Raw genomic sequence first — 27,933 nt, 5'->3', positions numbered from 1 at the left:
GAGGGATGGCAGCTTCCTCTCCAGCTGTGCCGGCCCCTAGACCAGCCCTGAGGCCTGGGGGGAATCAAGCAAGGCCCCAGTGAAGCCTCCTGCTCGATCTGCCCCCAGAGCAAAGCCACTCCCAGGGACGTGCAGGCTGAGCTGGGTGGACCCAGGCACCAGGAAAGGCTCATGAGGAAGATGCCAGCCTCCCACTAGGTGGGCCTGGATAGGGGCAGACGGGACCCTCTGGGTAGGCTGAGAACAGGCAGCTGGGACGTGGGTAAGGCAGGCACAGGAGCATGGCGTTAGTTCTCTCTTTATATAGACTCTGGTTCTAGAAACTCGCCTGCAGCCGCTGGCTGGACTATTTACAGGCCCATTGCGGGCTGTACCTTGGCCACCTCCCGGCACGGTGCTCAGCTGTGATGCCAAAATAAGTTAGGGCCGGCCGGGCGGGGCGGGGCAGGGACGGGGGCTGTACACACAAGTGCTGGGGGCTCGGGGCCTCAATACTGTCGAGGGCCGGGGCTGTAAACATGGCCGGGGCGGCCCTGCCCACCCCTAGTGGTCGGTAACGACTGGAAGCAGAGCAGCCGGGCAGGGCCGGGAGGCTCAGGCATCCGACAGGCAGCTCTGGATCCGGTCCACCCACTGCTGGGCCGAGGGCACGTCCTGGGCACAGAAGTTGTAAACGCGACGCGTTGTCTTCACCTGGGGAAGGGCAGGTTACTGACTCCGCAGCCCCCACACCCCAGAGCCCCTCCCTCCCCTCTCCCAAGCCCCGGCCAAGGCTCACGTCAAAGAAGGCCTTCTCGTCCACAGTCTTAGGGGCACCCATGGTGGGCGTGCCAGGTGCCACAGCCTCCACCTCCGCCAGGTCGATGACACCCTTGCACTCTGTGTCCACACGGTGGTCATAGTAACGCAGCTGGAGGAGGCCACAGAGTCAGCGCAGCCCCTTCCCCCGAGTCCCCCCGACCACCTGATCACTCACCTGGTGCTTGGTCTTGTCCAACACGAACCAGCGGGCCTTCCAAGGCTTCATGAAGGCCCCCTTCTTGTACAGAGTGCCCTCGTAGGACCTGCATTTGCAGCAGAACCAGGGCCAGGTTGGCTGTCATGGCCCAGCCAAGCCCAGGCCCCAGCAGTTGTCCCCACCTGCTGTCCCAGCCCAGGAGGTAAGACCAGGCTCCCTGTCCCCAGAACTGACCTACGCCCAGAGCGCTGGCCAGGGGGCCACAAAGCAGCCTCGGGGCTGCAAGCCCAGGAAGACGGCCCAGAAAGGAGACAGTGAAGGATGCCCCACCCCCTCGACTCCAGGGAGCATCCCCACAGCAGAGCCTCAGGGTCTTGGGAAAGCAGCCCCCCCACACAGGGCAGTCGCCCTGACGAGGAGAGGGATGCCGGGCAGGTAGATCTGTGGAAGCAGCCGTGGCAGCAGCTGCCCGGGATGGATCCTGTCAGGCTCCAGACTCATGGGGGCCCCACTACCTCCCTCTTTCTGCTTCTCCCTCAGCCGTTGCAGGCTGTGGTCGGCTGCGGTCACCAGTTCCACACCCCAAACCCCTCCCGATGGTAGCGTATACTTAGGCCATCACTGTGGCCTTCCCAACAAATCCTTCTAAACTAAGAAATGACAAGCTCCTCAAAAGCACCTGCATCTCCCACCAGAGGACTGCCTGGGACCCCAGAACACCAGCTGAGATTTCCGTGCAGCAGTGGGAGGGCCCCTCATACCTGTTCTCACTCTCAGCTGTCTGGAACTGGCTGTACAGGGTGCTGGTGCTGCGGCGGGCAGCCTGGCGGGAGCCGGATGCGGTTGAGCCGCTACTCTGGTCGCTGTCCAGGCTGAGGCTCAGCGTGGAGCCCACGGGCCCCTCCTGCAGGTACACACCCAGCGAGCGGCGGTGGTGGGGTGCAGTGGACACCAAGAGGGAGCTAGGGGTGCCCTGGAAACAGGAGGTTGGGACTTGGGTCAGGGCTGGGCAGATGCCACTTTCTCCCAGCAACAGGCCCACCGTGGCCGCTCACACTGGCCCTCACTCACACGTCCGTCTGGCCGGCCTTCGAGGCGCTGTGCAGCCTTCACCCGGTCCCAGGTGTCCTTCCAGCGCTCAGCGGGTCGGCCCAACTCTGTCTCCAGCCTCTGCAGCTCCTGGCGGGGAGAATTAGTGAAAAGTTTGTTCAAAAGGAAATATCCAGACTACAGCATGAAAAGACAAAAGGATGGAAAATACAGGAAAGAGATACAATGGAAAGGCCTAACACGTGTGTAACTGGATCACAGGGGGAGATGGCAAAGGGAGGGAAGAAATATGCAAAGTGAATATCTGGGGACAACAGTTGAAAAATTTCCCAAACTAACCAGAGGCATCAAACAACATAAGCACCACAAACCCCAACAGGGTAAGTTAAAAACACACACCCCCTGGCCAGGCGCGGTGGCTCCCGCCTGTAATCCCAGCACTTTGGAAGGCCGAGGCGGGTGGATCATCTGAGGTCAGGAGTTCGAGACCAGCCTGGCAAACATGGCGAAACCCCGTCTCTACTAAAAATACAAAAATTAGCCGGGCATGGTGGTGGGCACCTGTAATCCCAGCTACTCGGGAGGCTGCAGTGAGCCAAGAGTGCGCCATTGCACTCCAGCCTGGTCGACAAAACGGGACTCTGCCTCAAAAAAAAAAAAAAAAAGCTATGAGCCGAGTCCAAACTCTAGAGGTTAAGCAATGCTGAAAGACGCTGGACTTCCAAAAAGCCAGTGTGGCAAGACCTCACCGGAGACACAGACACACAAAACTCCAACTGAAGCCCTGGAGAGGCCACACACCTTAGGCTGCTTTATCCCTGCAGCTTCTCTAGAGGTGCTGGAGAGCTGCCCAAACAAAGCTTAGAAACAAGCTTCAAACAGATCAAGCTGACCCACAAGCTCATTACCTACCGGCAAGAATAAAACCCAAGACTCCTTAAAGAAAGACAACACAGGCAGGGCACAGCGGCTCACGCCTGTAATCCCAACAGTTTGGGAGGCTGAGGAGGGAGAATCACTTGACCCAAGGAGTGTGAGAACAGCCTGGGCAACATCAGGGCAAGACCCCATCTTTGTATATATTTTTAAGTTATAAATATGTTTCAAGATTTAAAAGAAAAGATGGACATAACAGTTTATCAGATGGGGAATCTCTATAATGAAGAGAGTTAAATTCATTAGATGGGGCCAGGTGCGGTGGCTCACACCTGTAATCCCAGCACTTTGGGAGGCCAAGGTGACAGGACTGCTTGAGCCCAGGAGTTTATGAGACCTGTCTGGGTAACATAGGGAGACCCTGTCTCTACAAAAAAAAAAAAAAAAAAAAAAGCCGGCATGTGGCACAGGCCTGTAGTCTCGGCAACTCGAGAGGCTGAATGAACATGAGGATTGCTTGAGCCTGGGAGGTCCAGGCTGCAGTGAGCCATGACTGTGCCACTGCACTCCAGTCTGGGCAACAGAGCAAAACCCTGTCTCAAGAAATTTAAAAAAAAAAAAAATTCATTTGATGGGCTTGAGTATATTAAAAACAAAGAAAAGAGTAGTGAACTTGAAGATAGGACCACAGAAATCATCCAAAATGAATTGCAAAGATAAAAACTGAGAAAAAAAAAGCAGAGCCTCAGCAACATACAGGACAAGAAAGTCCCGGAAAGGGAGAGATTATGCAGAAAAAGTAATTTACAGAAGCAGTGGCTTAAAATGTATTAAATTTGACGAAAATGATCATCCCACAGACCCCAAGCAGGATGAAAGCAAAAACCATGATGGTCAAATTGCTGAAGCCAAAAATGAACGCAAAATCTTAAGGCAGAGGATGAAAGGGCACCATTATACACAGTTTATAAGGATAAGAATGAACACCAACTTCTAAGCAGAAACAATACAGGCCAGAAAACAAAGTAATTTTTTTTTTCTTTTTTTTTTGAGGCAGAGTCTCACTGTTGTCGCCCAGGCTGGAGTGCACTAGCGCGATCTTAGCTCAATGCAGCCTCCACCTCCCAGGTTGAAGCGATTCTCCTGCCTCAGCCTCCTGAGTAGCTGGGATTCCAGGCGCCACCATGCCCGGCTAATTTTTATATTTAGTAGAGATGGGGTTTCACCATATTGGCCAGGTTGGTCTCGAACTCCTGACCTCAGGTGATCCAACCTGCCTCAGCCTCCCAAAGTGCTGGAATTACAGGCGTGAGCCACCGTGCCCGGCGCAGTAATGATATCTTTTAAAGTGACATCAGTTTAGCTGCTGAATGTTTAAAAAAAAAAAAAAAAAAAAAAAAAAAGCTCTACCTAGAATTGTATATCCAGAGAAAACACCCTTTGCATAATAAAGGCCCAAAGATGTTTTCAGATCAACAAAAGCTGAGGGAACTTGTGACTGGCAGATCTGTATTACCAGAAATATTAAAAATTCTTCAGGCTGAAGAGAAATAATGACCAGACCAGATTATACTGAAGAATGAAGAATGTTAAAAACGGCAAAAACAGAAGACGCTTTCCTTCCTTCTTAACTTCCTTAAAACAAAGTTGACTGTTTAAAACAAAAACAGGCCGGGCGCGGTGGCTCAAGCCTGTAATCCCAGCACTTTGGGAGGCCGAGACGGGCGGATCACGAGGTCAGGAGATCGAGACCATCCTGGCTAACACGGTGAAACCCCGTCTCTACTGAAAAATACAAAAAACTAGCCAGGCAAGGTGGCGGCGCCTGTAGTCCCAGCTACTTGGGAGGCTGAGGCAGGAGAATGGCGTGAACCCGGGAGGCGGAGCTTGCAATGAGCTGAGATCCGGCCACCGCACTCCAGCCTGGGCGACAGAGCGAGACTCCGTCTCAAAAAAAAAAAACCACCACGCTGGGTGTTTATGTCATATGTAAAAGTAAAATGTGTGACAGTGACAGGAGGACAGGAAAGGCGTGAATGGACATACACCACTGTAAGGCTCTTCTGGTGTGAACGGGGTAATGTAATTTCAAGTCAGATGATTATAGCCCTGGCAACTCCTGAAACATAACACAGAGAGATACAGCTCAACTCACAGTAGACAGAATACTAAAAACATATTTTTTAAAAAAAGAAAAGCAAGAAAGGAAAAAAAATCAAAGGGACAAAGAGAAAACAAACAGCGAGACGCCAGACTTAAAGCCAGCCACATCAATAGTAACAGTAAATTAAAATGGGCTAAAAATTCCAATTAAAAAAAACCATTAGACTGGGTAACAGGAAGACCCAACTACATCTACATCCTGTGTCCAAGAAACTCACCTTAAACATAAACACACAGACCAGTAAAAAACACAAGTATAGAAAATCACAGAGCAAGCTGATGCTGGTCACCACAAAGCTGAGTGACTCGTCAGCACCAATCGGACCGCGCCAACCTAAGACAATGAGCTTCGCTTGAGAGAAAAAGGGACCGCTGTCCGTGTGTGGATCACCTCCGTCGCAAACCATGACTCCCGTGCTCCCCCAAACCTGGTGCCCCATGCTAAGTCACTGAAATAAATGACTCATTTCAGCCTCACCACTTCCCTGTAAGGCAGGAATCAGCATTTCCACTTTCTGCACGAGGAAACAGAAGCTCTAAGATGCTCAGATAACCTCTAAGGCCACGCAGCCAACAGTGGGGAGCTGAGTACAGGTCCCCCCATGGCCTAGCTCTGAAGTCCTACACACCAACCTGGCCGCCACCCCTCAGTCTCCTTTCTCCCTCCCAGGCGTCTCTGCCTTGTTCAGTCCAGGCCCACCAGGGATGGCACAGTGAGGGGTAAGAGAGGCCTAAATGTCAACCCCAAGCTTTCAGGGCAAGAACCCAGAGCTGCTCACTTTAGGGTAGGTGGGGCAGGCAGTCTGGCAGAGGGAGTAAAACACCGTCATCTCTAAGGGCTGACTCCTCAAGAGTTGCCTGAGCTGCTCAAAGCCACGTCAGGGAAAACACGGGGGCCCAGAGTGGAGGCTGTGTACTGAGACCTGGGGGTCTCAGGTCACTGTCTGGAAGCATCCACTGAGTGGGGCGGGGCCCTGGGGAGCCACAGCCACCCCCAGGGGTAACCGGACTTACGTGCGTGTACAAGGGCACACACAAGCACAACCCTGGAGTCTGAGCAAGAGGAGGGGGTGCCAGGCCAGACCCTGCTCCAGGACCACACGCACCTCCAGCAGGCGTGAGATGGCGTCAGGCTGGGCCCGCGGGCAGCTGTCGTAGCAGGGCCACACCACACGGCGCCGGCTCTGGGGAGCGCCTCCGTCAGATCGTTCTTCCTCTGGGGGCTCGGGGGGCCCCTGGGCCAGTTCCCAATCATAGGGAGGGCCCTCGGCCAGCGTCTCCTCAGTGTAGAAGTCCCACACCTTCAGGTTGGACACGTTGCTGTAGGGCCGCAGGACCTGGGGGTGGGCCTGCAGTTGAGGACCTGGGTCAGGCAGGAGCTGCCTACCCGACCCAGGCCCCAGCTTACCTCCGTGTCCTCGGGCGCATACATGTAATTGTAGAACACAGGCGTCCTCTTGCTCAGTCGGTCCACGTACTCCCACACAGACCTGCATGGCAGCTGGCCCCTGCGTTCCCCTTTCTCCTCGTACAGCAGCCCTGCACAGGCCAGCAGTGAGCCTGGGCCCTCCTGACCCGTGGCCGTCCCAGCCCCGACTCCCCACATACCCAGCTCAATGCGCTCATAGTCAGAGTCGAGCAGGAAGGTCCGGAAACGGCGGGACACGTGGTGGTAGCCGAGGAACTTGAGGTAGAACTGGCTGAACTCAAACTCCATGGGGAACTGCAGGTGGACCTGCACGCCATGTGGGTCAGGGGCCAGGGGTCAGCAGTCAGGGTGCACAGCCCCGGCCCACCCACACAGCAGCCTGCCCACCTGATGTACGCAGTCCAGGAACTGCAGGAAGACGGGTGTGAAGCCGCTGCTCTGCCCAGCCAGGGTGTGGGCCCCACGGTGGCTGAAGCGGTGACCGAAGGACAGCCACTCCTTCTCCAGCAGCAGGCGGAAGCCCTCCAGCGTGCGGTAAAAGGGGTCTGAGAGCAGCTGCACCAAAGATACCACCTGCCAGCACCGCCGGAGGGTCAGTGAGGAGCCCGGGAGCCTGGCCCACCCCAGCCCCATGCGCCACACACCTGGGTGGTGATGTCCCAGCCGTCCTCCAGGCCCACCAGCACAGAGGAGCCTGAATCCAGGAGCTCCACCACCAGCACAGACACCTGCAGCAACTTGTGGATCTGCAGGGACAGGCAGCCTCAGCACCTCTGGGACCCCCCGCCCTCCCGCCTCACCACTCATCAGGCTAGAGACCCACACGTCCACAAGCACCGGGGAGGCAGGCCCTGTCCACAGCCCTCTGAGCCCTGTATGTGGGCACAGTACTGGACCGACACAGCTTGCTCTGGGCATGCCAACCACCGCCGCCTCCAGCCTGCTGGCCACAGCCCACCCCCTTCCAAGCTCTCTAGGACTGAAGGACGTCCCTGTCCCTCAAGATGCCCGGTGGCCTCATCTTCAGTGTTCACCGAGCCAGCGTCCTGTCAGTACCCACCCCCACAAGAATGCAGCAGAGGCCCAGAACCATAAACCGCATCCCCCGTGTGGTCATCGGCCCACCTGGACCCAGCAAGCTGCTCCGACACACCCATGCCCAGGCCCTGGCCACTCTCACTGCCAGCTGCCTTCCGGCCCCAGAGCCGGGGTGGGAAGTGGCCGTCACTTCCTCCTTCCAGCGTTCCACACACTCGGACAAGCAAACCTAGACCCGTCCACTTGGCTCTAGCCAAGGGGTAGGCCCAGCACCAAGGTGGGCAGAGGGACAGGGGCAGTGCAGAGACCTGGATCAGCCACTCCGAGTCCTCCAGCGAGCGCAGGAAGGAGGCTGGGCTGGGCTCAGCAGCAGGGCAGCCTGGGACACACGCCTTCAGCAGCTTCTTGAAGCTGGCCTTCACCTGCCGTGCCTCAAATACCTCAATGGGCACCAGCTCCCACTGCTGCAGGGGGTCTGGCCGCACACCCTGAAAAGAACCCGGCCAAGCACCGTGAGACACGTGAGGCCCCAAGCCCCCTGCCCAGCCCCACCCCCACCCCCCAGCCCAATCACCTTAAGCTGGGCTTTGTCCCCGAGGATGTAGAGGGCTGCTCGCTGCGGCCGCAGGAAGCCCGGGTCGGGAGGGCCCCCGTTGGCCTGGGGTGGGGCCAGCGTGTCTCTGCCAGCCAGCCGGGAGCCCACCTCGGTGCCAAGGCCACTGCTGCGCCCACTGGTCCGGACACTGCCCCACTTACCTGTGGAGAAGACGCCAGGTAAGCACCCGAGGGGGGCCAGGGCACCACTTACCTGGGGCTGGCTGGGCCTGGCCTCCAGGGAGGGGGTTGAGCTCCCAGGGCAGGGGTGGTTGGCAGGACCCCGGCAGGGCCGTGCGAGAGGAGGGCTGGAACACACAGATGCTGAGACGTGGGGTGGCAGCCAGTGTTAGTTTCTAGGGCAGGACTCGCGGGTCAGGTAGGTAAGGACTGGGGCTCGGGAGACAGGTCGTTAGTGTCAGGCGTGGAGGGAGACATTAGTGCCCGCAATAACTCAGTGCACACTAGAGGCCACCAGCACCAAGTAAGGGCTGGCCTGTGCAGGCTCGGTACGGTACCTCGGGGTGCGGTCCGTCTGGAGGCCGAGGCCGCCATGGGGTTGGACAGCGTGGTGACCCTGGCTCTGGGGCTGGGAACTGGGGGCACAGCAGAGAGAAGGCTCAGGCCTAGCCCCAGGCCTGGGCGTGCCCAGCTTGGGGGGTGCCTACAGGCCGGAGGGTCCCACCAAGCCCCCAGGGAGCCTGGAGGTAGCAGCCGTCAGCCCCAAGTCCCTGATCTCAGGAGAGTGAGAAGAGCCATCCTGGTGCGGGCCTCTCTGCCAGGGCAGGGCAGTCCGCAGAGCACTCTGTGGCAGCAGAAGGGCTGTGTGGTGGGGATCCCGGGCTCTCCCCCGAACACCTCCTCTCTTCCCACTTAAATCAGCTCAGGGCAAGTCTGTCTCTGAGTCCCTCCTCCACACCCTGGCCCTTTGTCCTCCACTCAGGGGACCAAGGCTTGTGATGGGCACAGCTCAGAACTCGCAACAGACGGGCATGCAGAGGCCTCTGTTCAGGGCATAGCAACAGGAGGTGCCCAAGAGGTGTGGCCTGGAGAATAGGCGAGCGACCTGGAGGCTTCCCAAAGAGGGGAGAGGGTGGGCTCAGAGCCTGAGCCCAGTCCAAAAGGATGGAGAGCAGCTCAGTCCAGGACACAGGCAGGTCTGAGTCCTAGGCTGAGGCTTACAGTCTGGACGATGTGGCCTGAAGGCACAGGGGAGGCCACAAGAGGAAGTGGCAGCCCAAAGGGCTGGGAGATGCCTGGGTCCACAGTGGGTCTCTGGGCGCCTGGCCCTGCCTCAGGCTCACCAGCTTCTGTAGAGCCCAAGGGTGGGACTGAGAGAGGAAACGTCTCCTCGCCCACCATGTCACCAGGGGCCAAGCACAATGCCAGCCCAACACACCCTGCATCCTCTGACGGTGGCCACACTGCAGGCACCCAGCTCACAGTGAGGACGCAGCACCAGCCCGCTTTGGATGCCAACCAGGGCCCAGTGGGTCCTTATAAAGAGGTCAGAGCTGGGACTAGAAGCCACAACTACAGCTGAGGGAAGCTGAGCCCGAGTGTTGCTAGGCACTGAGAGGGACACTGGGAGGCAGCAGCCACGGGCACTGGGGATGGTCGGAGACGCAAAAGGGACTCCACGGGAGGCACACACATGGTGATGGAGGGGCGGGCCGGGCCGGGCCGGGCCCACCCGCAAGCGCCACTCAGGGTTTCTGGCAGGGGTGGGAAGGCAGGAAGACAGGGTGAGTGTAAAACAGAACCATGTAACGTGGTATCTGGAAAAACAAAACCACTTCTGCACTAGAGAACAGGTGCTCCAGACAGTGAGTGCGGGGCATACCTGCCACCCCGTCCAGGGGCCAGTCTACCTCAGTGTGTGTACAGCGCCTGTAAAGTGTGCGAGGCGGTGGGGACAGAGACAGCAGGGCCAGCTCGGGCAAGGCCCAAGGAACCAGGACACACGAGGACAGAGGCCAAGCAGCAGGCAGAGCCAGGCCAGAGGCTCCAAAGACAGTCTGGATAGGGGGATGCGGGGAGGGCGGAGGCTGGGGCATGAGGAGAAACAGTGACACTGGGAGGGAACAGGACAGAGGAGCATCTGGGATGTTTCCAGGCTGTGGGAAATGATAAGACAGAGCCACGTAGAGGCAGCACCCAGAGGCCCCTGCAGGAAGCTGCAGCAGACACAGAGGTGGACAGCGGGGCAGTCAGAGCAGGCAGGATGTCAGGGAGGGCAGGACGTCAGGGCGGACAGAGATCGGGGCGGACGGAGGTCGGGGCGGACGGAGGTCAGGGCACACACCTGGTCTGGGCAGGCTTCCCGCCCCTGCCCCACGGCACCCCAAGGGCATGCTCCTCATCCCATACCCAAACATCCACGATCAACGCCGTTTCTGCCCCTCTGTGGCCTGCCTGCCAAACCACAAATGCCACCACAGCCCCGCAAAGTGCCCCCGGCCCCACCGTCTGCCCACAAGCACCCTCACCGTGACTGCCCATGTGGGCTGAGGAGAAGCCGCTAAGCGTGTTGCGTCCCGACGCGTCGGCGTAGCGGGGCATGGAGCTGACCACGGCCTGCAGGTACTTCTCCTGCTCCAGGCTGCTCGAGTCCGCCTGGGACTGGCCTAGGGTGGGACGTGGAGCTGAGGCAGGGGAGGGTGGGACAGGGCAGAGCAGGCACAGGGCAGGACGCAGGAGGTACCTGGAGAAGGTGCGTTCTGGGCCTTGAAGAGGCCGACGACACCTTTGCCATGCAGGCCGCCAGAGCGCAGCAGTACGGCCTTAGACCGCCCGCTGCGCCAGCAGACCACGGGGAAGCGGTTCTGGCGGTAGCAGCGGGACACGCGCTGCAGGGCGTTGTCCTGGACGCTCTGGGGTACGATCAGCAGCCCTGGGTAGCTGTGGGGAGGCAGAGGCGTGAAGGCGGCCGGCCCCACCCACTCTGGGCTCATGCCCCAAGCAGGGCAAGAGGAGCCAGCCCGTGGCTCCCAACAGAAGGGGGCCCTCCAGCCCACGCCCCCAGCCCTGTGGCCCGTCCCTCCGCCCTCTCCCCCTCCACATTCCTTACGTGACCAGGAGCCGTGGCCAGGCCCACAGGAAGCAGGAAAGACACTCAGTCACCTGCCGACCCCCCCGGCCAGCCCCGGCCGGCCTCACCTGCGGCAGATGGCGTACATGCGGTTGACCGGAGAGATGCGGAAGGGCTCAGACTTGGCCCGGCTCAGGCTGCTGCTCAGGGTGCCCAGGCCGAGGCGCTGGTAGTCGCGGCAGCAAGCCCTTTCCACCAGGCTGCTCATGGTCATGCGGTCGGAGGGCTTCAGGGCTGAGGACGGGGTCAGCGTGCTGGGCTCCAGCTCCTCCGACACTGTGCAGGCCAGGCACACGGGGTCATCACCCAGAGGCCACTCCACCTGTCCTGATCCTCCCTGGCGAGTGTCAGCATCCAGAGACCACCCAGGACTCCCCCCACCCTTCCACCTGAGATCTCGTCCTCCTGGTCCTCGGGGGGCGGCTGGCCCCGGTGCTCCCAGCTGGGGGGGTTGTACTTCTTACGAGTGACATGCTGCCGCCCGATGGTCTTCTTGGCGTTCTTGACCAGGTTCCGGGACAGGGTTCTGGGGCACACAGAGTCACCAAGGTGAGAGGAAGAGGGACAAAGACGGGCACGGGGCCCAGGAGGGTTGGAGCGGAAACTCATGGCTGAGGCCCAGCTGCCCGGGCCTGGGACCCAGATCCATACCTGAGGGAAGGACCCTTGTCCTTGGTGACTCGCGGGGGCCGGCCGGGTGTGTGGGCAGAGCCCAGGGTGAACGCAAAGGTGGCCCTGACGTCCGGCGGGTACCGCAGCTTATGCAGCTGCTTGCGGAAGAGCTCGGCACTGTCAGACCCCACCTCCTCATCAAAGGCCATTTTCAGCAGCTGCGTCAGAAAAAGCAACCCTTAGGAGTCTGGGTGGCCCCCAGCCCCTCCCCCAACTCTGACGCTGCCAGGTGCCAGGCTCCCCTTCCCCCCGCAGCCGTAACACAGAGAGAAGCAAGGCACAGGCAAAGGCCTGTGCCCGTGTCACAAAAAGGCAAGCATTTGTGTAAACTTGACATCTCAGTGGCTGTGAGGTAAGGCCCGGGCTTGCAAGGCACACCCAAGACATGCACTTGAGGGTCGGCGCCCCAAGGAAAGGACAAGGACCCAAAGACTGCATATCAAACAGTGGACGTCAACTCGAGCCACGGTGAGGGCCCCAGACACGCAGGCCTAACAGCAGGGCCACTGGTGGAAACTGGCTTAAAAATGGTTCATACGAGAAAGACCGGTTCGCACGAGAAAGACCAGGGTGGGGACGAGAGCCCCACCCGTGCACCACGCCCCACCTGGAATGTGCAGGAGCGCAGCTGCAGCCCGTCCTGCAGGAGCTGGTCCACAGGGGTCTGGACGCTAATGCGCTTCTCCTTGGTCAGCGCAGCCACCGGGAAGGAACGGACCACCACCTGCTCCCCAACTTAGGACAGGCCAGGCAGAGTCAGAAGCAAGGAAGATAAGGCAGGGGGGTCCCAGAATCTCAGGGTACCACAGTTATGGGGGATCCCAAGTGGGTGGGGAAGGAGCAGACAAAGGCCCATTTCCCATGGGGATCCACAACCCCCAAGAAGAGGGCGGGAGAAACAGGGAAAGTCCATTCACCCCAAAGACCTGGCGGGAGGGGGCGACAGGGCCAGGGGGTCTGCAGGCTCACCCAGGGGGTCTGTGGGCATCCCTGTGAAGATGACCCGGTACGTGGTGAGGAAGACGGCGCCCTCAGCTGGCAGCAATGCTGGTCCCCCGGCACTGCCCCCCGCACCCTCCTCACGCCCGTCCGGCAGCAGGTAGACGCGCAGGCCGTCCAGCACACACTCCTCCCCAGGCAGCAGGCGCGGCCGCAGCAGCTTGGGCTACTCGAAAACAAGAGCAGGAGCTCAGGATGCAGCCCCAGCCTTGGGCGCCCGCGGCCCTGCTGGCCCCCACAAACCTTCTGGATGGGTGGCAGCCTCCGGCTCTCCCGCTGCACGGCCTCCAGGGTCTCGATGTGCATCTGGACGATGTCTGGGGGAAGGCAGTTCTCACACTCTGCGTCCAGCCCTGCCCATCCAAGGGGGTGTCACCAGCCCAGACCCCCGTACCTGGCACCATGACATGCAGCCCCTTGAGGTGGTCGCTGGTGACCCCGCTCTCCGTGCAGACCTTGTCCACGAAGCGGTTGATGAAGCGGACCACAGCCCCAGCCACATCGCAGGTCTCTGCATCCTCAAAGCCACTCTCCGTGTCATAGCTCTCAGCCACGCTGCCAGCCATGCTGGGCCAGGGAAGAGACTGTGGGCATGGGCCCCGCCCACTCCACTGGGCCCAACCCCCAGTCCCCGCCTCACCTGTTGGTGACCAGGCTGTTGCTGGCGCTCTCCAGGTCGCCCAGCCCAGCGCGCTCCCGAAGTAGGCGGCTCTTGCTGCTGTCCAGGGGCAGGAGGAGGTAGCTCATGCGGTTGGCGTAGTGGATGGCCTGACTGAACACCGTGCTCTCCTCCTTCTGCACCAGCTCCTGCTGCTTCTCACGGCTCAGGGTTGGCCACAGGCGCCGCTGCTCAGAAGCCACATCCAGGGCAGAGCGCTCGTCCTCCTGGGAAGGTGCCTCCCCAACCTCCTGCCACAGCACCACAGGCATGAGCTGGGGCCACACTGCCCCCAGCCCCCAGTCCCCAGCCCCAGGACTCCCTGCGCACCTGGGCGGGGGCCAGGTCCTCGGTGGGCTCCAGGTAGAGGGCCCGGATGTGAGTCTGCACATCCCCATAGAACATGGCCTCCCAGAACTGTGGCGTGCTCCACACCACGTGCTCCTGCACACAGCTGTACGCGAACTGCGTCACCCCCGGGCTCAGCTTCTGCAGAAGCCAGGGGAGAAGGTCAGCGGGATGCAGCCAGGAAGGGGCTGGGAAGGAGACCTCAGCCATGCCACCACTCACCCGGCAGAAGGCTGTGACCAGAGGCAGCAGAGCAGCTGCGATGCCATGCTCATCCAGAGAAGTGCAGTCCTGCAGGCAAAGCGAGAGCCTGTGAGGACATCTCCCCTCCCAGGCAGCATTCACCTCCCACCATGCCCCCACCACCCCCGTAGCCACCGCGGACCAGCACCTGACACCGTGGCTCCAGCTCCCCAGGGCTGCCTCAGAGGCTCTACATCAGGAAACCCCAGGCCCCAGCACCTGCCCCCAAAAACGGTTCTCTCCACTGTGTTCCCTGCAGACCCAGGACCCCTGCCCACTGGCACAGGAGTCTCTTGCACCCTCTCTACTCTCACCCGCAGACCAGGGTCTCCCCGCCTGTTCCCGCTCATGCGCCCCTGGCAGGATGGGAGACCTGGCCTCACCTGCAGGCAGCAGTTCATCATACGGACGACAAAGTCAAACTGCTGGTGGTCCAGGACCGCACGGTTCTGCTGCACATGCAGGTGCAGCTCCTGGGCGAGGCAGCGGCGGGCAGCTCGCCCCTTCAGGGCCCTCAACACAGCTGGGAGCAGCTGCAGGTGGGGAAAGGAGACACGGGCTGAGGGCACAGAAAAGACCCACTGGGGGCCCAGACAGGGAGGGCAGCAGGAGTCCAGGAGACCCAAATGCCTTTCAGGTGGGATGTCCCAGACTCTGGGGTTTTGCTGACCAATAAAGACTAAAACCTCCAGTGGGCCCAGCAGCTCCACAAGTACAAGTTCACCAGGCCAGACACGAGGACACAGACGCTGCACCTGTGAGCCGGCAGGGAGGTGCGCTCCAGAGAGAGGCCTTGTGGCCCAGGCCCCCCAGCTCACAGGCTCAGAGCTGCCTGGCTGGCCAGGGCTCAGTGACTCGCCTGGCACAGGCCCGGCCACAGAAAGGCTTGGAGTTTGTATTCTATTGCTACATCGTTCATCACAAAACTGGCCGCCCCAAAGGGACACCACACAGCCAATGAAAAACAAGAGACAGGCCGGGCGCGGTGGCTCAAGCCTGTAATCCCAGCACTTTGGGAGGCCGAGACGGGCGGATCACGAGGTCAGGAGATCGAGACCATCCTGGCTAACACGGTGAAACCCCGTCTCTACTAAAAAAATACAAAAAACTAGCCGGGCGAGGCGGCGGGCGCCTGTAGTCCCAGCTACTTGGGAGGCTGAGGCAGGAGAATGGCGTAAACCCGAGAGGCGGAGCTTGCAGTGAGTTGAGATCCAGCCACTGCACTCCAGCCTGGGTGAAACAGCGAGACTCCGTCTCCAAAAAAAAAAAAAAAAAAAAAAAACAAGAGACTCCAACTGGCCATGATGAAAGACCCCAGAGGTGTGAAGTGAGCATCACAGAGAGTAAAACAGCAGGGAGCAACCTCTGTTTCCATAAAGTACGAGGAGCAGGTCGTGTACGGCCCAATTTAAGGGGAAGGATACAGAGGAAACATAATAGTGAAACCTTCTGATTTCTAAAAATGGAAGTAAATCTCCCTGGCTGGGCCTCCCACGCAGGCCTGACCCACCACTCGCTGCGGTCGAGAGGAGAGCCGGCGCCCACCTGCCCTCAGGCCGGCCCAGCCACCCCCAGCTGTCTGTTAGACAGAGGAGGCCCCGGGGCAGGGTCAGCACCCACGAGGGCGAAGCGTGCCCTAGGTCTCCTCTGAAACCCGCTGCCCTGGCCCGGCTGGAGCCTGCACAGCCCTCACCTTCTTGGCCTCAAGCATTTTCCCCTCAAACACATAGGAGATGCAGTTGCGCACGACCTCCAGACGCCGGGCGCTGTTGACATGCAGCCCGCTGCACCGCTCCAGTATGGCAGCTGTGGGGAGAGAACACGCACACTCGGACCCCTGACCCCATGCCCGTCCTGGGCCACGCCCGGGACCTGCCTCCCCGTCCCTCCTCATTACGCACTCATGGGGGGCCCTGAGGGCACAGTGGTCCTCCTCTCGGCCTTCACAGCTGGGGGTGCACCCTGCATCTTGGCCGCAGCCTGGTCCACGATCCACTGCACGGTGCCCTCATCCAGCCGGGGGAAGGGCCGGGGCACCCGTCGCAGGTGGCTGCTCTCGCCGGGCCTCTGTACCTTGTGCATCGCCACGGCTGGGTACGGGTTCTCCTGCGGGGAGATGGGAAGTGTGGAGCAGGGGCCGAGGGAGCGAGGTGGTGCGACGCCTCCCATCCTGCCACCCTCGGAGCAGGGCCGAGGGACCGAGGTGGTGCGATGCCCTCCCATCCTGCCACCCTCGGAGCAGGGCCGAGGGACCGAGGTGGTGCGATGCCCTCCCATCCTGCCACCCTCGGAGCAGGGCCGAGGGACCGAGGTGGTGCGACGCCTCCCATCCTGCCACCCTCGGAGCAGGGGCCGAGGGAGCGAGGTGGTGCGATGCCCTCCCATCCTGCCACCCTCGGAGCAGGGCCGAGGGAGCGAGGTGGTGCGATGCCCTCCCATCCTGCCACCGTCGGAGCAGGGCCGAGGGAGCGAGGTGGTGCGATGCCCTCCCATCCTGCCACCCTCGTACGTTCTTGTAGAGCTGCTCTGCCAGTTCCTGGACGTGACGCAGGACACGCTGGGGGTGGTTCTCATCTGCCCGCATCCGTGCCACCTCGTGGGCCACCAGCTAGCGGGGTGGGCAGGAGGTTAGGTAAGCCATGGTCAGGCAGAGCCAGGGCAGGGGGCTGGGCGGGCAGGGTGGGGGTGCACCTCATCGAACAGGTCTGTGGGGCGGTACGGGACCCCACGCTCTGACACGAAGCCAGCAAAGGCCATGCCCTCCAGCACTTTCATCAGGAAATCATCCTCCACCAGCCCACGCTGGCCCAGGAAGGCTGCCTGGGGGACACAAGCAGGTCGGTCCCTCAGGGGTCTCCACCAGGCACTTATCTCCCACTCCACCCCCAGCCGCCAGGTGCCCCACCTTATGGAAGCGGATGACAGGCTCCGGGTGGACGCGCACGACGTGCAGGCACCAGCGATAGCCCTGCAGCAGCTGAGCGAAGAGCCGCAGAAAGACAGCCCGCAGCTCCTTGTCCTGGGAGGAAAGCTGACTGCAGGCGAAAGCCAGCCCTGCCGACCCCCACGCCAGGTCCCTCAGGGGCTCCTCCACCCCCCCACCCCAAGCTGGGATGGGGCCTCCCCAGGCTGCCTTGCTCCCGTTCTTCTGCCCCTCCCACCATTCTGCACACAGGGCCACCAGCAACTCTGAAACTGTCTGGATGAGGCACTCCTGCTCAGCACCCTCAAGGGCTCCTGTGACCAGAGGCTGAGTTCCAGCCCCTTGCTGGGCCCCTGCCGCCTCACCCGCACCGCTCACGACCACCACACCTAACTGCTGGCAGCTGCTTTGCTCCCAGGCTCCTTCCTGCTTATGCTACAGGAGCCGGGGCCAGCCTGGGGGTGGTGCCTTGTGTGTCAGTGGCAGCAGACCTGAGCGGGGCAGCCTGAGTGCCCCGGGGTCCCCATGCAGGAGCAGCAATGACACCCACCTGCATCTTCAGGGAGGAGGTGGACGTCGTGGGTGGAGGGAAGGCGAGGTCAGCCAACTCCAGTTCCGGGTCCAGGACCTGCCAGCACAGAACGGAGCAGGCAGCTGCACGCTGGCCCCAGCTCTGGGCTCCCCGTGCTGCCAGGCGGCCACATCCCAAAGGCCCCCAAGGCTCCCGCTTGCCCATGGTGTCCCTCACCATGCTCAGCACACTGTGTGTCTGACTCTGCAGCGGCTCTGGCAAGGGTGGAATGTGCACACACTCAGGGATGGCCACCGTTCCTCCATCCAGATCAGCAACGATCACGTCGAGCTGCGGGCCGAGGGAGCCGGCAGTCAGGGACCCGCAGGCTTAGGCCGAGGTGGACACAAAGCACAACCCTTACCAGTTCCTGGGTCTCTGCCTGGAAGGCCGCGTTGACCCCGATGATGAAGGGCGTGGGTGTGCTGAGGACCTCCAGCAGCTGAGCCGGCAGGATGGGCACATAGGTGAAGCTGTGCAGGCCCCAAAGGACGCAGTGAGCCAGGGGATGTGGCTGGGCAAAGGGGCCAGGAGGAGGGGCTGGGAGGGCCGGGCGGGGTCACCTGTATCTGAGAGGAAACAGCAGTGCCAGGAGGCCCCTACAGGCATCGGCGAGCCGCTGGTAGCTCCGGGACAGGAAGAGAACCTTGTGCTCCGTCAGGGCGGCACAGAACAAAGACAGCACGTTGGTGATGCCTAAAAGAAGAGGAGAAGCTTGGAGAGGACCCTGGGCCCCTACCCAGGCAGAGCGAGAACCCACATCCCTGACTACCAGCCCCCGAGGGGAAGCCATGCAGGGGTGGGACAGACAGGCTCACCCAGCTGGCGGAAAAGCAGGGCCACGCTGCAGCGGCTGACGGGCAGCGAGTCAGCCAGTGGAGTTTGGATGACCTGCCGGTCACCAGCCCCCAAAGAGATCGTCCTCTGCAAAAAAAGAATGATCGGGACTCAGTAGCTTGACCAGATCTAAGTCAGCCCAGAGCACCGTGGCCCCAGGCACACCCTGGTGGACAGACAGACCCGAGGTGGGACTGGCTGGGATGGGCAACATGGCAAGAGGGAAATGCCATGCCCTGCCTCTGTTGTCCCAAGCAGCTGCAGAGAAAACTCAGGACAGGAGTGGCTGCTTTTGACTGGGGGTAGGGATGGGGCCTAGGTGGGCAGAAGAAACAAAGAATCCATACCGCTCCTTCCTCAACAGAGTCCAGCTGCACAGGACAGACGGGCAGAAAGACACGGTTAGACACCCCAACACACCCAGGCACAGGGCAGGAAGCAGACAAACAAGCTGACACCAACATCCAGAGACAGGTACACACCACTGAAGGAGCGGACAGAGAGGCTGAAGGACACAGGCCCAAAGCACAGGTGCAAAGGCCAGGTGAGCAGGCCAGGACTGTCGGGGGCAACGGTGGCACAAGGACACAGGAGGGAGCATCCAAGGCCTCCAGCTGTGTGTGGCTCTGGCTGGGCTCCAAATACCTACAAGGGCCCCAGCAGGAGGGCCTGTGGCTGTGCAGACACCAGTTGCCCCCAAAACCCACCTGTGAGCCCCCAGCCAGGGGCACAGTGCACGTCAGCAGGTTCCCAATCACGTTTTCCAGGCACACATTCAGGCCCTCCACGTGGATGGCATAGATGAGGCCGAGGCTGTTCTGCAATGACCAGAGCGGGGAGTGGCGGGACAGCCGACGGAAGCACCCTCGTCCTGCCTCGCCACCCCGGCTGCCCGCCTCACCCTGAACACCTCCGCGTGGTCAAGTCGAGACACCAGTACCAGCGTCTTCGGTGCAAACAGCTGGGCAGATGGGGCAGGCGCTGTGGGAGACAGGTGGGTCTGGCCTCCCTCATCCTCCTCTTCTTCCCTCTCTGGGGCATCCTCCTCACGCGTCGTTTCCTGCTAGGGGTCGGGGGAGATGGGGGCAGGGGGAGTTGGCCATGGCCCAAGGATGCAGCTTTGTTCATGCCATACCCAGAGGCCCCAAGCTGACCTGTGAAGGCTCCACTGGCTCCCAGAAGGTCAAGCAGGCGCAGTAGTGGCGCTCGGAGTTGATGTCAGTGAGGACAGCAACAAAGAAGGTCGGTGGATTCCTCTCGGGACACAGCTGCCACCCGCTAGGCTGGCAAAACTGCAGGGAGGGCTCAGCAGTCAGCTCCTCCCCCTACACCTGGGGCAAGAACCAGCCCACCTGCCCCAGCGTCTGCACTGCCAGGCCTGGAGGCTCCAACACACACAGGCAGCTCCTTGCTTGGAGACCCTGGGGACACGTGGCCTCCTGGGCGTCAGTGTCTCCGACTGAAAGGAGTAACAGCCTCTGACCTCCCAACCTGGGGCAAGGACCAGAAGATGGGAACAGTCCCCACCATCATGTTTGAGTGACAACATGACACAGTGACATGAGCACCGAGCAGTTTGCCGGCCAAGCCGGCCACACCCCCCAACTGCGGCTCTGCTGTCTGGTCCCTCACTCAGCGGTAAGCCGGGCACTGCAGAGGCCCCTCAGTCAGGGACGAGGGCAGGGCTGTGCCCACCTGCCCTCCCCACCTGCCACCCCCTCCACCTGCCAGCACCGTCTCAGCACGCCCCCCACTTACCAGCTCGATGCCCTGGGGGAATGGGTTGTCTTCCCAGTCCTTCTCCGGAAAGCGCTGCAGAATCTGGCCCTGGCCTTCCCCACTCCCTGAGGACAAGAACAGGTGGTCAGAGCACCCGACCCGCCCCCCATCCACCAGGAGGCTTGAGGATCCCAGTGTGGAAACATTCCCACCCACCAGGCCCGCATCTGGCACCAGATCAGCCTCAGTTCCCTAAAAATAGTTCTGTATGCAGAGTCTGCTGGGCAGCCGCAGACCCCAAGGCTACCTGAGAGTAGAGAAGCCCCTGCCACTACCATCCCCATTCCCCGATCCCATCCCAGAGACCTCCTTCAGCCTGACCAGCCCAGCTTCACACAGCACAGCAGCCCTCCATCGAAGGTCAACAGTTCAGGACTGTTCCACAGCCCCCACAGCATCTGCCACCACAGCCAGGCCCCCACTTAGGCTCTCAGCCCCCCAACAGTGGGCATCCCCCAGAGCTCCCTGTCACCCACCAGCCCTGGGCCCAGCCAGGCATGTGGAGGACTCACGTCTGTTGTCTGTGTGGGATTCAAGAAGCCTCAGCCCCACCAGGCTAGGGGACATCCCCGCGCCCACAGCCCCAGACTCCTCCCCGTCCCAGCTGCCTCAGAGACAGGACCCAGTACAGGTCCCAGAAGGTGGAGTTTGGCAGCTGCCTGGTAGAACACCATCCCCACAGCCAGCAGGACCCAGAGGGGCAGAGCCAGACGGGAAGGATGGAGACTTGGTCCAGGACGACCACTGAAGGATACCCAGACAGCCTCCTGAGCACTGGGATCCAGCAGCTCTCAGAGGAGAGTGGGACGGCGGTCGCATCCAGGCCTGCTCCCTGTCTCCAAATCTCCCTGCACAAAGGCCATAGGATGGGTGCTGAGCACAGCCTAAGCTCCCCTGGGCCAGGAGGAGGCTTTCAGGGCAGGGGAAGCCAAGAGGCCTACATCTCCCCAAGAGATCCCTCCTCTCCTTCTACTCTGTTCCCCCAACAACCACACCCAGGGCACTCTTTCCAGGCCCAGTCCACACTGCTGGGCTACTCTGTTCCCCCGACAACCACACCCAGGGCACTCTTTCCAGGCCCAGTCCACACTGCTGGGCTAAAGGTGCCTGCCTGTGGCTCACCCCTAGAGAGCCAAACTAGGAGGCCTGGTGGTCAGGACCACAGCGGGATACTCAGGGTGTGGCTCCCGCTGCAGGACGGCTCCACAGGCCTCCCAGGGCTTGTGGAGGACGGAGCAGGTGCAGCAAGAAAGACGAAAGCCTCCCTGCCTCCTCCACACAACCCACAGGTCCCCAGGGCCTGTGCCCATCCTCCGCTTGGACAGGCCTCAACACCGCCACCCACCTGGCGGAGGCAGCAGAGCCAGACGGGCAAGGGGGGGTCCTACACAACACAGATCGCCTCGTGTACCCCCACCCCGATCCCCAGGAAGCTGCAGCCCCACATCCAGCGTGCCTGGTCCTCCTGGGAACAGATGAGCAACCCTGGCAGCCCAATGGCACACACTCCACAGGTCCCCCACAGGCAGGGAGACCACCCGCCCTCCAGGGTTACAGAGGCAGAGCCAAGGAAGTCGGCAGTGGGCAGGTTGCTGCTAAGTGGGAGATGGTGGGGCGGTGAGGGGCCAATTCTGACTCACAAAACCTCAGCTTCCTGCTCCCCTCCCCCTCCCACCACTGACACCCTGCAGAGGACAGGCGGCAGACTGATGGGGGCCCAGGTGTCTGCGGGTGCCACACCTACCTCCACACCCCCAAGCACAGCTCACTCAGGCACAGGCCCTGAGCTGCGGCTCCTCCCCCACTCCACCCACTCCCCCAAAGGCCTCCTTGTGCTCGGCCCCAAACCACCATCTGGGCCCAGCCCTGGCTGGCACCCAGGACTCACCCAGTTCTTGCCACGAGGCAGCAGGCGGAGGAAGGAAGAGGGGTTTATGAACAGGGACAGCAGTCCCTGCACTGCAGCCTCCCCCAGGCCAGGCAGGAAAGGCAGTCTTCCCCAGGAGGATGGGCAAAGTGGCAGGTCACTGTCTACCTTGACCCTCTCCACCCCATTTGTCTTGTGAAACACCAACTCTCACTCAGCCTTAAGTCCTCTGCAGGGCTCTACCCTCCAAAGAGCCAGCCCTGAGCTCCACTCTCCTTGGGCTGGCCCAGCAGGCATCTCTCCCTGAGCTCCTCTGTGCCATGACGGCCCCAGACTGGCCCTTCAGGTCTCAGAGCAGCCTCCATGATGGCCCCAGACTGGCCCTTCAGGTCTCAGAGCAGCCTCCATGACGGCCCCAGACTGGCCCTTCAGGTCTCAGAGCAGCCTTCAGGTCTCAGCCCACAGAGCACCCCCTCCCCTGGGACGCTCTGCCCCAGCCTGGGGCCTACAGGGATCCTAGGACCGACCTCCCTCCACCACACCCCAGTGACTGCTAGTGCACCTGTTAGCTTGGCTGGGACGGACCACAGACTAATTAAGGCTTGTAGAACACATACAGTCGGCTACACGACCATCCTCCCCACACCCAACGCACTCACACCCCACAAACAGGTTCCTCCATCAGAAGTACAGGGCACCTTCCGGAGCCCCAGGGAATGACAGAACACAGCTGGCCCCTGGAAAAGCAGGCCATGGAGGGCCCTGCAGCCCTGGGCTGTGAGCAGCTCTCCTCCTCCCCGTTCTGAGGTCCCAGCCTGCACCTCAGCTCTGTGCTGTCTGGGGCCAGGCCACATCTTGGCCTCCAGGGGGATGGGGGGGTTTGCCATGTCTCTCCGGGGTCCCCACCCACCCCACCTGAGCCCTATTGCCACAGGAGTGACCTCCAGCAGCTGAGCTCCTTGCCCACCAGAGTGCTGCCTTTACCTCAGATCAGAGAGGAAGGAGGGTATCCTCCCCGCTCCTCCCCTCAGCAACAGGACGAATCCAAACAGTGTGCCGTGTGGCACAGGGCACCAAGGTTTTCTTGCCCCTCCACCTTTGAACATGGGGCCGAGGGGGCCACCCAAGGACATTAGGGCTCCTGTCCTGAAAGCTCCTCAAAAAGCGCTTCCTCCTGCACCAGTGTCCCCGCAGCCAGCCCCACACAGACTGCAGGCCTGAAAGGCGGGCGGGCAGGCAGGCGAACACAGACCTCGCGTTCTGTCATCTGCTGGCAGCACCCCATCACCAGTGCCAGGCTCTGACGCCTGGAGGGCTGGCCCAGGCCAGCGTGTGCTGTAGGGAGGCAAAGAACGATGGCAGCCTCTCCTGTTCCCCCACCACACTCCCCACCGTGCACGAAGACCAGCCCTGGCCAGCTCTGCTGCTCTGGGGGGAACCCAGCTATAGGAAAAGAGAAGAAAAGAAGGAAAGACAGCACCTTCCTGCGACACCACCCACCGAACCCCAACATGCACATGGCTCCCTCAGCCACAGCGGCAGGCCATGTGCAGGGCCCCTGCAGCTTCCTCAGCCATCCCCCCAACCTCCCCTGCCCATCAGACCAGAGCAGCTCTGACCCAAGGCCTTGGACCCCTTCCGGCTCCCAGGGTGGAGGCTGGGAGGCAGCTGAGGCCGTCCCAAACAGCCCCGGCCCGCTCCAGAGGGCGGGAAGGAACGTGGGTGGGGACAGTAGATGGGGCTCAAGAATGCAGCCAGCTCATCACAGTCAGGATGAGGCGAGGCCATGGGGTAAAAGGTCTTTTTCTCAGATGCAAGGGGTCCAGCCCCTCCTCCCAGGCAGATGCACACTTGGCTGCTGGAGCTGGAAGGCCGCTGGCCAGGTCAGGGCCAGATCAAATGTGTCTCCTGCTCCCAAAGACACCTCAGCACTGGCCATGCTGTGATCAGGGCCCTTCTGGGCGAAGAGCCGGGCAGAGGTCTGTCTAGTCCTGATGCTGGCCCCAGGGCACAGAAGGTGATCCCTGACTCACCAGGTGAGGGGCCTGCAGATGGGCCGGCGCCGGCCACCATCACTCTCCGAGGTGAAAGAGTCACGGCCAGCACAGGCATTTACCTTCTCAGGGCCCCTCCCCACCTTTCCTGAGAGGTTTCCAGCTGGTGACCACTAGCAACTGGGATGCTGCCTCAGGCAGGACTCGTGCACCCTCAGCACCCTGGTCCTGCACCCAGCAGCTCCAGACAGGATGTCCAGATCCAGGCAAGACAAGCTATCCGCCCTCCTAATCCCCAACCCAAGAGACCCTGCATCCGGCCCTGAAGTCATACTCAGCCTGACAGAACAGAGGGGGTCCTCTACCCACTTAGAAGTGTCTGTTGTATCTGTGCCTAGAGAATCCACACACCTGCTGCTCAGTCACTAAAGATACTCATCATTTCCAGGGCCCTCCTGTGTGCCACCGCTTCACACGTGTGCATTCACTGCATCCTCACGGCAGCCTGGGAGGTTAGCATGACTCACTCCATCCCCAGATGAGGAAACTGAGGCACAGAGAGCCAAACGACTGGCTCCAAGGGGCAAAGCAGAGATAAGTGATCCCCACGCCATGCTCCTCTGCCTCTTCCGCCCCCGACCTGCCCTGGTACCTGGTACCTGGTTCTATCCTCAGTCCATGACCAGAGTCCCAGTCTATAGGCTTGTTCCCCTCAAGGATAAACAAGTCCTTCAAAGGCGCTGCGAGGCCAGCAAGCAGCTGACCAGCTCAACCCCAGAAGGTAGTGGGCACAGGGCTCCACGGTCCCCCAACCCTACTACAGTGGACCACTTATCACTCCTCCCTGCCACTTAGGGGAAGGGCGAGGGGGGCACTTCGGGCTCTAGCCTTCTACCCTGTCCTGTGCAAAGGACACACACACACACAGGTGCCTGCACTACATGTGGCTCCAGCAGTGAGCACACACATGTCACGGCCAGCTTGTCGTGGAGCCCACTCTGCCTCTTCTCTGTGCCCACCTTCAACTCCTCACCCCATGGCCACCAAGCCTCCCACCTGGCCTTTGCCTGCAGTCTCTGCCAACCGAAACCCTCTCCACACTGCCCTTAGGATCATCAGGGTCATCATCAGCTGTTCCTGCAGCCCCTGTTCCGACCCCCAGCCCAAGGCCCCTCACGCCAGGGCAGCCCTCAGCCAGCCTTGCTTCCCTCAGGCACCCTCTGCCCCAGGTGGTACGGCCTCCTCTTTGCCCCTCACAGGTGCCTCAGCACAGACAGCTCCCTCTGTGGGTCAAGGCAACACTGACAGCCAGCCTGCACCCGGGGGATGAGGACTGTGTGCTCCTAGCAAGCGAGAACTCCCGCTCTAAAGAAAAAGGCAGATGCTCACGACTGACGGTGCCGTTAGACACACACTTGGATAGGACGGTACCATAAGACACACATTTGGATAGACGGTAACAGGGAAGAGCGTGTGCTGCGTAAGAGGTTACTAGGAGGGGCTGGAGATGAAGAAGACGCTAAAGAGTCTTCAGGAAGTGTGTGGGGGGTCCAGCAGAAGAAACACAAAGAAGAGAGAAGTCCAGGTCCTGGGTGGGGACAGCGACAGCTGGACTGACAAAAAAAACACGGTAACTGGGAAGGTAAGCTCAACCCCACCTCAACATCCAGCCCCTGCCTGACCACACAGCCATCCCCACTTACTGCCCGTCTGCAGCTAGGATTTGACTGCCTGGGTGCCAGTCCCAGCCCCTCTGAGCCGGCCCAGGCCAGGCAGTCAACTTATCCCCGCCTGACTTCTCTACAGATGGGGGCAACAGCAGGGCAACCCCGGTGGGCTGCTGGGAGGAAGAGGTGAGATCATGCACACAAAGGGCTGTGCGGGGCCTGGCACACCGAGCACGCTCGCCAGCGCTGCTGTCTCCAGGCTGCTGCTGATGTCATCGTCAGGCTCCGTTTTCTCCTACCCCCTGGGCTGAAGGGCTCTCAGACACGGGCGCTGACCCCAGACACAGACCTCCTGGGCATAGGCACCCATTGCCACGCTGATCCCCCACCCAGGGCTTGGCGTGCAGGGCCTGGCCCGTCAGGCGAGTCGCCAGGAATACTCCTCTCTACTCTCGACGCTTCCTCCTGAAATCCTCCCAGTTTCAAGTCAAACACCGCTTCTCCATGCACCAACCCGAACTCCACCCCCTCTTTGCACCCCGCCAAGACCGCCAGGGGCTTCAGACGCAGCACCAAGGTCAGGGGCGGGCTGGTGAGCCGCGGGTCCGCGCCCCTGGAGCCAGTAGAGCCACAGCCGCCGGCAGCCGGCCAAGGGGAGAGCCCGTCCCACCCCACAGAGGCCGGGCAGGCCGGGCCCAGGCTTCCCTCCCGGCCGCCACCAGGCCCGCGCGGCCACGCCGCCCCCAGCGGACGCCCATTCTCCCCACGGGCTGTCAGGCCGCCCCGACCTTCAGCCCCCACCCGGGCCCCGGTCCCCGTCCCCGGCCCCGGCCCTCAGCCCTCAGCCCTCAGCCCTCAGCCCTCGGCCCCCCGACCCCGGCCCTCAGCGCCCAGCCCCCGGTCCTCAGCCCTCAGTGCCCGGCCCTCAGTTCTCGGCCCCCCGACCTGGTCCCCAGCCCCCAGCCCTCGACCCCCGACCCCCGACCCTCAAACCCAGCCCCCGACCCTCAGCGCTTGGCCTCGGCACTCACCGCGCGGGTGCGGCCCGAACGCCACCAGCACGAAGTAGTCCGCGAGCCGCGCCATGGCGAGGGACGCGGGGCGGCCCGAGGGGCGCGGGCGGGCTCCGCGGCTCGGGGACTCGAGGGCGGCGCGCTCATGGCCCGGCCCCGGCGCTGGACCGCGCACCCCGGACACCCCGGGTTCGCTCTGCGGCGGCGGCGGCGGCCCGGGCTCCCGCCGCCATCTTCCCAGCCAGCCGGCCCGCCCGGGCGCGCCGTGCGCCTGCGTGCTGTCGTCCCGCCCTGAGTGGGCGGGGCCTTCAACCGCGTATCTCCATTGGTCCAGAAGGTACGAGGGCGGCTCCCCGCCCATCGCTGCCCACTCTGGGGCCCGGGCACCGCCCCTCGAGCCGGGAACCCGGACTGCGGCTCCGGCGGGTCTGACGTCCCCACCCGGGTGGGCCGTGGTGTCGGCGGGAGGCAGGGGCCAGGACCACAGCTGCCCTCGCGGTTGGGACTCCCCGCACAGGGGCCCGAACCCCACTCCTGGGCCCTCCCAATCTGGGGATCGGGTCCCCAGACGCCCCGTCCCCCGCCCCTCGCTGTCCAACTGGAGGAAGGCGGGAGGAGCCTGGGCGCTGCCCACCGGGCCCCCCAAACTAGAAGTCAGAGGAGGCGCAGGGCCGTCACCTCAGGGGCTGCCAGCCTGGCGATAGGGAATGGAGAGAATCAGGCCCTGCCCTTGGGGGTCCCAGGCTGAAGAGCCCCCATCTGTAAGGCGAAGTGAGACATTTAACACATTAGCTTAAAAACGGCACGCTCATGTCCACCTGTAAAAGAGCAAGTGTTCTAAGCGTGTGAGGCACATGAGGCCACGGAGCAGGGGGCTCTAGGAAAGCTGCATCACCCAGGATCCCTGACAGTACCCACCCCTCTCAAGGGCAGGGCTGGCCAGGGCCACCCCTGAAGTGGCTCAGGGATGAGCATGAGCCTACAGCAGAACATGCTGGGAGAGAAGGTGCAGGAGCCAGCCTGGTGCAGCAGGGAAATCCCTCTGAGCATAGCAGGCCAAGGTCTGTTTTTTGTTGTTTTGTTTTTGAGGCAGCGTCTCAATCTGTTACTCAGGCTTAAGTTCAGTGGCACGATCTTGGCTCACTGGAACATCCGTCTCTCCT

The 27,933-nt window shown here is 61.6% G+C and overlaps 1 protein-coding gene across 6 annotated transcripts; it reads right to left on the bottom strand.

Annotated features, from left to right (window-relative positions):
- Positions 1-282: 282 nt before the first annotated feature.
- SBF1 (SET binding factor 1) lies at positions 283-27,056 on the bottom strand. 6 transcript variants are annotated; one of them, XM_050745716.1, is made up of 42 exons: positions 26,789-27,020; positions 20,209-20,294; positions 19,605-19,742; positions 19,352-19,513; positions 19,158-19,268; positions 18,798-18,821; positions 18,432-18,537; positions 18,177-18,309; positions 17,978-18,086; positions 17,791-17,904; positions 17,593-17,670; positions 17,025-17,138; positions 16,811-16,939; positions 16,629-16,727; positions 16,021-16,225; positions 15,813-15,925; positions 14,503-14,652; positions 14,099-14,167; positions 13,859-14,017; positions 13,511-13,779; positions 13,265-13,437; positions 13,114-13,187; positions 12,841-13,036; positions 12,479-12,606; positions 11,851-12,029; positions 11,589-11,725; positions 11,268-11,475; positions 10,813-11,009; positions 10,598-10,735; positions 8,627-8,704; positions 8,089-8,270; positions 7,823-8,002; positions 7,121-7,222; positions 6,864-7,049; positions 6,656-6,782; positions 6,456-6,586; positions 6,154-6,384; positions 2,030-2,137; positions 1,720-1,931; positions 977-1,064; positions 779-910; positions 283-693 (listed from the first exon to the last, which is right to left on the bottom strand). In XM_050745716.1, the coding sequence occupies exons 1-42, from the start codon at positions 26,841-26,843 to the stop codon at positions 595-597; spliced, it is 5,709 nt and encodes a 1,902-aa protein (XP_050601673.1). In that variant the 5' UTR covers positions 26,844-27,020; the 3' UTR covers positions 283-594. The 6 variants fall into 6 exon arrangements, with proteins under 6 accessions (XP_050601673.1, XP_050601674.1, XP_050601675.1 ...); XM_050745717.1 differs by lacking the exon at positions 18,798-18,821 and having other exon boundaries at positions 26,789-27,056; XM_050745718.1 differs by lacking the exon at positions 18,798-18,821 and having other exon boundaries at positions 19,352-19,510; positions 26,789-27,056.
- Between the last annotated feature and the right edge of the window lie 877 nt (positions 27,057-27,933).

This window comes from Macaca thibetana, chromosome 10, assembly GCF_024542745.1.
Source record: "Macaca thibetana thibetana isolate TM-01 chromosome 10, ASM2454274v1, whole genome shotgun sequence".
Taxonomy (NCBI): domain Eukaryota; kingdom Metazoa; phylum Chordata; class Mammalia; order Primates; family Cercopithecidae; genus Macaca; species Macaca thibetana.
The sequence above is the reverse complement of the archived record's forward strand: the minus strand, read 5'-3'. Positions and strand labels throughout refer to the sequence as shown.

Excerpts from the sequence above, each read along its gene's own strand:
- SBF1 (XM_050745716.1), bottom strand. The coding sequence starts at position 26,843 with ATGGCGCGGCTCGCGGACTACTTCGTGCTGGTGGCGTTCGGGCCGCAC. Across the intron at positions 17,671-17,790 it reads CACACAGTGTGCTGAGCATG|GTCCTGGACCCGGAACTGGA; the intron begins GTGAGGGACACC and ends CTGTGCTGGCAG. Across the intron at positions 13,438-13,510 it reads AACAGCCTGGTCACCAACAG|CATGGCTGGCAGCGTGGCTG; the intron begins GTGAGGCGGGGA and ends TCCCTGGCCCAG.